This window comes from Lacerta agilis, chromosome 8 (assembly GCF_009819535.1).
Source record: "Lacerta agilis isolate rLacAgi1 chromosome 8, rLacAgi1.pri, whole genome shotgun sequence".
Lineage (NCBI taxonomy): Eukaryota > Metazoa > Chordata > Lepidosauria > Squamata > Lacertidae > Lacerta > Lacerta agilis.
In genome coordinates this window covers 68,882,959-68,893,121 of record NC_046319.1, presented here as the reverse complement: position 1 = coordinate 68,893,121, position 10,163 = coordinate 68,882,959, and the positions used below count along the sequence as shown (strand labels likewise).

The 10,163-nt window shown below is 43.6% G+C and overlaps 1 protein-coding gene across 1 annotated transcript in view; it reads left to right on the top strand.

The window, feature by feature from the left end:
* The first annotated feature begins 3,724 nt into the window (after nt 1–3,724).
* The window catches only part of LOC117051990 (IgGFc-binding protein-like), a 64,486-nt gene continuing 58,047 nt past the window's right edge, over nt 3,725–10,163 (top strand). Inside the window, exons 1-4 of the mRNA XM_033158716.1 lie at nt 3,725–3,761; nt 3,927–3,965; nt 4,769–4,899; nt 6,647–6,928. Coding sequence (XP_033014607.1) covers nt 3,725–3,761; nt 3,927–3,965; nt 4,769–4,899; nt 6,647–6,928 — 489 coding nt within the window. The remainder of the gene's footprint in view (nt 3,762–3,926; nt 3,966–4,768; nt 4,900–6,646; nt 6,929–10,163) is intronic.

Here is a 10,163-nt window from a genome sequence, read left to right as displayed (position 1 = left end):
GCCTGTCGTCAGCACCAATTTGAACAAAATATTGGGGAGGGGGCACCCTGCCCCTCACTCCCACCCCCTTCTGCATCCTCCTCTGCTGCACACAATTGAGCACAGACCTCCCCTTCCCTACCAACTTATTCGCCTCTTGCCTGTGCGCAATAATAATACTTCTGACTTTCCAGGAGGGCAAGTAGAAATTAGTCTAAAGCAACAAAGGTACAAAGTGAAAATTCAGATTAGTTGCTCCGCCCACTTTTGCCTCTGGCCCTGCCCACCAGTGGCTTGTGGCCCCCAAAAGATTGTCCAGAACAGAATGTGGCATCTAGACTGGTGACTGGGAGTGGCCACCGAGTCCATATAACACCAGTCCTGAAAGACCTACATTGGCTCCCAGTACGTTTCCTAGCACAATTCAAAGTGTTGGTCCTGGCCTTTAAAGCCCTAAACAGCCTTGGCCCAGGATACCTGAAGGAGCGTCTCCACCTCCATCGTTCAGCCCAGACATTGAGATCCAGCTCCGAGGGCCTTCTGGCAGTTTCCTCACTGCAAGGTGAGGTTACAAGGAAAGAGGCAGAGGACCTTCCCGGTAGTGGCGCCCGCCCTGTGGAACACCTTTCCATCAGATGTCAAGGAAATAAGCAGCTATCTGTCTTTTAGAAGACATCTGAAGACAGCCATGTTTAGGAAAGGTTTTAATGTTTGATGTTTTATCGTGTTTTTAATATTCTGTTGGGAGTTGCCCAGAGTGGCTGGGGAAACCCAGCCAGATGGGCGGGGTATAAATTAATTATTCTTAGTATTAGGCCCTCAAGCTGAAAATATTTTGTTGCTACAAAAATAATTGTGCACTTGTTTCTTGGTACTGTTGCCTACCTCCGGTTCCATACCCAATTCAGTATTATTGCCCTTTCTCCTTGCCAAGGGCATTGGGATTGTTTTATTTTTATTTTTTAAAAAACTGCCCAGTTTGATATTTATACCCTGAGACTGCCAGCAATTGGGCTTGGCTGCATTAGGGGAGGCTGACCATAGGACAATATATCCCTGTCTAAATACCCCAAGACAGGTTGGGTTGACAAATGAATCTATTCATTCCTATTAAAGCGTCCAGGATTTGTTCTGAGTTGCACCTACTGGGAGATCATGTATAAAGCCCCCGCTGAGCTATAGACCATACGGGCAACAGGGATCAGTTTGACTCAAGCGTTCTGGAGGATTGCTCTGCAAACACAAATGGGAGGCTGGTAAGGGTTTCACTTTTGGGTTACAAGGTGGGGGAATTCTCCAACTTGCTTGCAAAAAAAACCCTCCATGGTCATACAAAGTCTTCTGCTTTATCTGTTTTTTAACTAGGAACAATGCTGTGTAGTGGTTAGAGTGTTGGATCTGGAGATTGAAGTGCCTCCAGAGTTTTGTGTTTGTTGTTCAATCGGGGCTCCTCATGGATGCAGGTTTTTCAGAGCATCCACAGACGTCATTGGCATCAGAACGCCAGCCAACATTTCCTTTTCCCACAGAAAATCTGCTAAGTTTTAAAATGGTTGTGAATGACTCATTGGCAATATTTGAATGACCCAGATTGCCTCTAGACTATTAATATTGTGTGGGAGGAATACAAGCACCTACTGAAAGTTTAGGTTTCTACTTATAAAGTAGCTCAACAAACTGCCTTTAAAAGCAAAAAACAAACAAACCCAGAGTTTTTGCTGTTTGGAAAGTAATGAGGAAATGGATAAAAATATGTGGGGTGGACATCCGATTAACAGGAAAACATGCAAACATCCCACAAACAAATGAGGGTGAATGCTCATTGTCATATAACCAACCCACAAACAACTCAAGCTCAATAATGCTCAATGAACTGGACACAGTCTGACTGAAGATTGCAGACAAGCAAATCAGGATGAATGCTGAATACTAAGCCCTCACCTGGAAGCACCATTAGAGGCAGCTCCGCATTCACTCACGAGAGTCACCTGGTGGCCCCTAGATTTACCTTCCTTGCAGGGCTGCTGGAAGGATAAAGAAAGGGCAACTACACACATCGCCCCGAGCTCCTTGCAGAAAGGTGAGATTAGAAAAATACAGTAACAGAGGTCCAGTTCACAAAACTGTAGAGACTGAGATTGCTGGGGACATAGGCTTTGCGTCAGGCCTGATGTTTGCTAGAGTTTGTTCTAAAGAAAAGGTTTCGTGCAAAGAATACAAGAGACATTTTGGAGGCCTCTAGTCAGGTGGAAAGAGGGACATATAGATATTTTAAATAAAACAAATCACACTCAACTCTGGTTTGTGCCAACCATAGTTTACGTCCCTATAGCTTTAATTGTTACTATAATTACTGATAACTGATTTGAAGCCCTATTGAGAGCAATGGGACTTACCTCTGAATAGGCACACTGTAAAACTTCTATGAGTAATCAAGTAAGATTCAGATTACAGCCTAAGCATATAAAATAATGTGCAGTCCAACTCAGAGTTAAGCCCCACAGTGTTCAGTTCCACTTACTCCCAGGAAAATGGCCAGAGGATTGCAGCCAAAATTAATATAGTCAAAGTAACTTTTACAATATAACTCCAGAATGGGGTGTCCTTATTGAATTGACTCAAGAGAGTTTGGCAACTGGCCCCAAAAGAGAAATTGACCAACAAAATGTGATTAGCTAAAGGACAGAAACACAAAGACTCATTTATAACTGGCTAGTACTATTTTATTGATATGAATAAGAAAAAACAATCCTTACCTTCTGCACACATCCATATCTTTTGGTTAATCTATGTTAAATGGCACCCTATGCTTTAGACTGCTGGCTGTGTATTCTTATGCAATTTTTTCACAGTGTACCCCAGGATTTTGGTTAAAGGAGGGGTTTGCTATTTTAAAAAAAACATGTACACCATTGAACTATTTTAAAGAACAAACAAAAACAAAGCAAAAATCCAAATTAACTTATTAATTATTAGGTCACCAACCTAGTTCATGTTATAAAAAGTGAAGGAGAGGCAAAGAATAATGAGACCACACCTCCTACTGTTCACAGAACTAGCACTGGGTAAGTATGTCTTCTTCTTCTTCAAAATAGCCTACCCAAAGGGTCAGAGAGCCAATGCAAAAAGCCTGTGACTGTAGCTCAGTATTACCCATTGTGGGGTACTTTACCTGCTTTTAGAGGTGCTATCAGCCATGAATAAAGCTTCTCTGTTCAGAAGCAATGAAGCTTCTCTCTTCAGAAGCAATGAATGCCAAGCGATGGAGACTTCCTTGGCTTGTTGGCCATAGGCAGATGGGGGGAAGTGTATCTGGACAGCAGGTAACCCATCAGGTGACTTGTTCTTGGAAAGCCCTGGGGTTCAGCTGATTGTTGGGGCTTGCAAAGCACAGGGCTTGTGCAGGGCTATGCAGATGTTGCCAATCAGCTGTTTGACAGTGCCTTCAAAGCCCCTTCCGGTTCATCCACATATACACCTGCCTTGAACCTGATGTTGTATATGTCAGGTATAGGGCGGGTGGGCATGGCTTGCCTGAAACAACCTCTCATACCAAATGAAGGGGCTTGGAGGGCATAATTAGGGCCACAGACTGCAGGTTCCCCACCACTGGTCTAAGGGGATGATTCTAGCATAGGGCATGATAGGTCCTAAGCTCAAATCCTAGAGAAGCCCTGTATGTAGGAAAGGAAGCTATCAGATCTTTCACAGCCCAAAGCCTGAGGCTCAGGTAGTGGGTTTAATGATGTCTCTAGGTGTTGATGTCATTGAGACAGGGCCTGGTAATGTCACAACTCTTGAAACGAAGATAGGGCATGCAGGTCAGGCTTGGTGCGTGAACTCTAGATGAATGGGTGCAGCCTAGAGTTAAAGGGATAGCACTAGAGATGTTCAGCAGATGCCTGAGCTCTTGCTAACTCTGTTGACTAACTTGTTTCTATTTCTAGCATTGCAGGTGCTATTGGTGGGAGAAGTAGCTGAGGCAGGTAAGTTGAATGCAAGTACATCAAACAGCCTTCCCCAACCTGATCCCCCCAGATGCTTTACATTCTAGTTGTTTTAGCACATCATAGAGGAGTTGCTTCAGCCCTTCAGCTCATGGCAGGCTCTCTTTTCTATGCAGCTATTAGAATCATAGAATCATAGATTTGGAAGAGACCACAAGGGCCATCCAGTCCAATCCCCTGCCAAGCAGGAAACACCATCAAAGCATTCCTGACAGATGGCTGTCAAGCCTCTGCTTAAAGACCTCCAAAGAAGGAGACTCCACCACACTCCTTGGTAGCAAATTCCACTGCCAAACAGCTCTCACTGTCAGGCCACAATTAACATTGAAGTTAACGGGCCTCAATTAACATTGAAGTGTTTTATTTTCTTTGCACTGGGTTCAACTAATATCCGTTGAGGTGAAAGTGTGGTCACACTTTTGTGAGATCTCTCTCCCCACCCCCAAGATTTGATTAAAGCTTTTTCATAATACAACAAGATGAAAGAAACTAATCTAATAAAAACAGAAACACGAGGAGGGGGAGAAGAAAATGCAGTCCTTTCTCAAATGCAACTCTTAAGCAACCCTTCTCTCACACAGAAAGTGGTGGACCCTCCCAGCTTTCCTTTCTTCTCCCAGTCTCTGAATCTGTGAGGTCTTCCCTGCCCTCTTTTTCACATGGCCACAGTATTGAAATATTAAAATAAACTGCAATTTTCTTTCTGGAAGAAGCAACATTACGTGGTAGTATTCACAACAGTCCTCCCTATTACTCACGATATCTTTCACGATTTGCTTCAGACTCACTGCTCTACCCTTATGGACCCAAACACCAGGACAGAACCACCCCAAAGGCAGATGACGGGGCATCTCCTCAGATCCCCATCTCTGAGAGCTTCTACTTTTATTCCAGGAGGTATCACTCTCTTTATGTAAGTATCACTCTGACTGCTCTCACGACCCTCTGTAGCCCTTTCCATTTCCAGCAGAAAGCTCTCTGGAGATCCCCCAACTGTCTGGAAGGCAAAACCAACTCCCACCATCCCTGACCATTGGCCATGTTGGCAGGGGATGATGGGAGCTGTAGTCCAGGAAGATTTGCATAGCATCACATTAGCTATCTTGTCCAAGAAGAACTCCAGGACTGGCAGGTTAATTTTTTCACATTTTTTTTCAAAAAGCAAGGACCATCCATGATGTTCCAAAGATGACAAATTTTCACCTGGGATAATCTACTTCTTAAAAAAGCTCTGTGGAATCAGGGGAGAGGTGGGCAGAGGGAGCAGGATTCTCCAATCAGAGATGGCCATGTTGTGCCTAGAGGGGCACAGCTTCCCCATCTCTGATCTACATAGCAGCAGATGGGCCACTGGCACCTTGCAACAACCCAGGAATCCTCTAAGAATCATACAGAAGAGCAGCTATACAACTATCAAAAGTGTGGGGGCCCTGTCCTCTTTTTCACCTGACTACTCTTAGGACACAGGTGGTGCTGTGGGTTAAACCACAGAGCCTAGAGCTTGCTGATCAGAAGGTCGGTACTTCAAATCCCCGCAATGGGGTGAGCTGCCATTGCTCAGTCCCAGCTCCTGCCAACCTAGCAGTTCGAAAGCACGTCAAAGTGCAAGTAGATGAATAGGTACCGCTCCAGCAGGAAGGTAAATGGCATTACTGTGCGCTGCTCTGGTTCACCAGAAGCGGCTTTGTCATGCTGGCCACATGACCCGGAAGCTGTATGTATGCCAGCTCCCTTGGCCAGTAACGTGAGATGAGCGCTGCAACCCCAGAGTCAGACATGACTGGACCTAATGGTCAGGGGTCCCTTCACCTTTACTTACTCTTAGTGAAAGGTGAGAACACGCCTGGAGGACTATATTATATTACATTATTTTTGTATGCTACATTTTATTTTATTTTGCTTAATTTATTTGATTCATATACTGCCCTTCATCATAAGATCTCAGGGTGGTTCGCAGAATAAAATAGAGGATAAAAATAAGTAAATAAGTAAAACAAAACAGCAAAACAACATCCCATCCCACCCCTTCTCATAGACGCATGTAAAAGGCTGGAGAATATTAATCAGCCAAAGGCCTGGTTGAATATAGGGCTGCTATAGGTCCCGATTTTCCTGGACATTACCGGGATTTCAAAGGCAGAATTGATGTCCAGGGGGGAATTTCCGAAAGGCGGTGCTTTGTTCTGGATCTTAGGAAAAAGCTTTTGGCATTTTTGTAAAATGAGTTTTTACTTTTTGAAATATGGCAACCCTATTGAAGAGGAACTATATTAGAAATATCAAGTAATTTTCTGCTTTGTGTCTTTGGAGGGTGCTTGGAATGGGACAGGTAGCTTGCTATTTAACAGAGAAGCTAGGGCATTATGCTAGGTACGTCGGTTTTTTTAAAGAGACTGTCATTTTATTCTCAGGACTTCCTCTCAGGCTGACCTGAAATTTATCAGAAAACAATTTTTTGACAGGTTTTAGAATGCACATTTTTCAAGCTGCTCCTGAACTATTGGATAATTTCCCTTCTCCTCTAGACAATATTCAGCAAAATAGCCTCCCCTAATCTTTTTGTCTGCAAATCTTGGGTGCAAATGTGAATCCAGTTATAATGTTTTGGGATTTTATGTTAAGATTGTGGACTGTACCTTGACCTTTTTGCCCCCCCCCAGGTGAACAATAATGGAGTGGTGTCATTTGGTAAGCCAGTCAGCCAGTTCACTCCTGATCCTTTCCCCTTGACGGATGGACGGGCCTTTGTAGCTCCCTTTTGGGCTGATGTCGATAACCGCATCACCGGCGAGGTCTACTACAGGCAGAGCCAAGAAAAGCAGCTCCTGCAGAGGGTCACAGGTGACATCAACACTTACTTCCCGAGTGAAAAGTTCACAGCTACCTGGGCCTTCATAGCCACTTGGGACCAAGTGGCTTTCTATGGATCTCTGTCCTCCAAGGTACGATTCTTTGATCATTTGTTCATGACGGCATTTCACCCACACACCAGAAACAGCTGTATTCATGACAACACTGGCTATCCGAGTACAGTTCACTGCCATGCAAATAGCAGCTGCGGGAAAAACTGAGCAGCTTCTGGACCAAGGGGACTGGGGAGGAGAAATTTAACTCTTTCTCTCCCTGCCAAATTCTTTTTGTAACTGCTATTTGCATTTCAAGGGAATATGCTAGTGGTGCCAATTGAGACTTTGCTGGAAATGCAAGTAACATGTCCAGTGTTGTGATATTTGCCAGGACCACAGCAGGGAGGGAGGGAGAATTATTCATGCCCCTGCTTGGTCTTCCCTAGGGCTGCCAGACACAGACAAGGACAGGGCTCCTACACCTTTAATAGTTGAGTCCAAGGGAATTTCAGCAGATGCACCTGCTGAAATCTGTTTTTTGACATAACTATCAAAGGTGCAGGATTCTCTGTCCCATTTTTGTGCCTGGTCATCCTAGTCTCCCCTGCAGCTGCTACTTACAGAACAACAACAACAACAAAAAAGTGTGTTTATTGCATTTCCACAATTAACATCGCTTCTAGTTTGGCCCTAAACCAGTCACTTCCATGGATCCAATATGGAGCAAATATAATCGCTGTACAGGCTTTCCTACAGCTGCTATTGATGCAACAGAATGGGTGAATATTAATTGCATTTACACAGTTAGTGTCACCATCTGCTGTGAACTTCAGATGGCCAATGAATAAATCTCAAACTTTGGTTCAAGCAGCTGCAAACCCAGGGGTTACCAAAGGGGCTCTTGCCAAATGTTACTGGACTACAACTCCCATAATCCCTGACCATTGGCCCTGCAACATATGGAAGACTCCACATTGGCTATTCTTGCTCAAACCTTTCCTGATTTGAACTCTGCAGTAATACTCTCTCCAGAGCACCCATCTACAGCCTATAATAAGGTTTTATTTTAAAAAGAAAAAAAGCAGAAAAAATATTACAAGAAGAGAGGTGGGAAGGGATGGTTTCATTGAGAACACCATCTTCATCTGGTTAAAATAAAGACTTTCTCTCATTGCAACCTCGGCCCTGCTTAACATCCTCCATTTACTTGTGTTTAACTATAACCTGGCATGCATTTAATGTGCCATGAAAGTCACAATAAATCCTGATTAAATGCCTGATTAAGAATTTTAAACCCTTGGGACACCGTGACCAGATCACAGAGCAGAATAATAGTTTCATCAGCTGACAAAATCAAGGGAACTGTAAGTAGACGGCTCATTGCTTTCTGCTCCAGTTAACCGCAGTCTAAAAGCAAACAATATTCACTGGAATAAAGGAAGAAGATGCTACTCCCACTTGTATGCACATTAAAAAAATTGTCCATATGAATGCAATGGTACACCCTTAAGAGCCAAGCAAATGCAATGAATGCTTTTGATTTTAAAATTCATGTTTGTTTTTCTCATATACATGCGACAAACCATTCATAATCAATCATAGGGTGCTTCCGGAATGTGCTGTTTATGGTTTGGGATTCAATCACATACCAGCAAAACTCTGGTTGTGCAATTGTAGTTGATGGGGAAGTCTTGTGCAAGAAATCCGCTTCCCCAGAATATTGGACCTTTTGTTATAAGGAAAGTGACCTGACAATGCAGTGGGTAGTGTGGGTGTGAGATAACTGTTGCTTTGATGCAACATCCTCCTACTTCCCCACAAACAAATGAGACTGGATGCTCATTGATTAGCCAACTTTGTCTAACCTCCCCACAAACAAACCAGGATAACTGCTCAATAAACGGGTTGCCTGGAAGTGGCCAGAGAAGCTATAAACAATACCTTACAATCCAGAAAGGTGGATTTACGCTATGGAGGCTCCTCTGTCTCTTATACATGGGTAAATTAGGGAACTTCAGAATAGGGAATTGACCACTGAAAGGCAAGGTGTACCCATTACATTCCAGTTGCATTGTTCTACATGTATGTAACAAGGATTGAACCTGGGACCTTCTGCAAGCAAAACACAAGCTCTAACACTGAGCTATGGCCTCACAGAAACTGTGCTCTGGGAACTGAGTTTTGTTGCTGATGCTATTTCACATTATACAGGAAAAAGTGCAAACCAGTCATTGTATACCTGCTGTAGGGAAGAGGATGCTGATATTACCTATTGGTCACACATTTGGTGTTGGTTTTTAGTAATTCGGTTAGAGAATAAAAGGGAAATTCCCTGGATGCCTAGATCCAGGTTTGCTGCAAGTGTTCTTTAGTGAGAGAGTCCCAGCAGAGATTTAAAATCGCAAAACATGCACCAAACTAAAGTGTGGAAATATAGGCCATTTGATATTTAAAATATCCCCTTCTAAGTTTCTTTTAAAGTTTCCCACTTAGCATAAAAGGAGACTACATATTTGAAAAGTTAAAAATAATTTATTTACAAACTCTTTGACAGTCAGATTCATGCGCTTTTCCATACAGCAGCTAGAAAAGACAGGCAGCACAACTTAGTTTCAAAAAGTGGTTAATACTTCTAAATTATTTGTATAGAAACACAAAGATGGCTTGCTAAAGCCATGTGGTCTAAGCTTGGAGCATTCAGCTTAGACATCCTTACTTAAAGGGTTCACATGATGAAAAAGAAAGAACAAGGAGCTTGGTAACCTTTCCTTCCAAGGTGAGGATGTGGGACCCAGCTAAGCCTGTCAGGACTGCTTACTCTATGATTTTAACCCCTTAATAGCAGGGACATGGGTAGTGCTGTGGTCTAAACCACTGAGCCTCTTGGGTGTGTTGATCAGAAGGTTGGCAGTTCAAATCTGTGCAACAGGGTGAGCTCCTGTTACTCTGTCCCAGCTTCAGCCAGCCTAGCAGTTCAAAAGCATACCACTGCAAGCAGATAAATAAGTACCACTGCTGTGGGAAGGTAAACAACCTTTCCATGCACTCTGGCTTCTGACATGGAGTTCCATTGTGCCAGAAGCGGATTAGTCATGCTGACCACATGATCCAGAAAGCTGTCTGTGGACAAATGCCAGCTCCCTTGGTCTGAAGCGAGATGAGTGCTGCATCCCACAGTTGCCTTTGACCATCCAGGGGTCATTTTACCTTTTGTTGTTGTTGTTCAGTCATTCAGTCGTGTCCGACTCTTCGTGACCTGATGGACCAGAGCACGCCAGGCACACCTATCCTTTACCTTAATGCATTAATTAGAGTTAAGCATGTTGGTTAC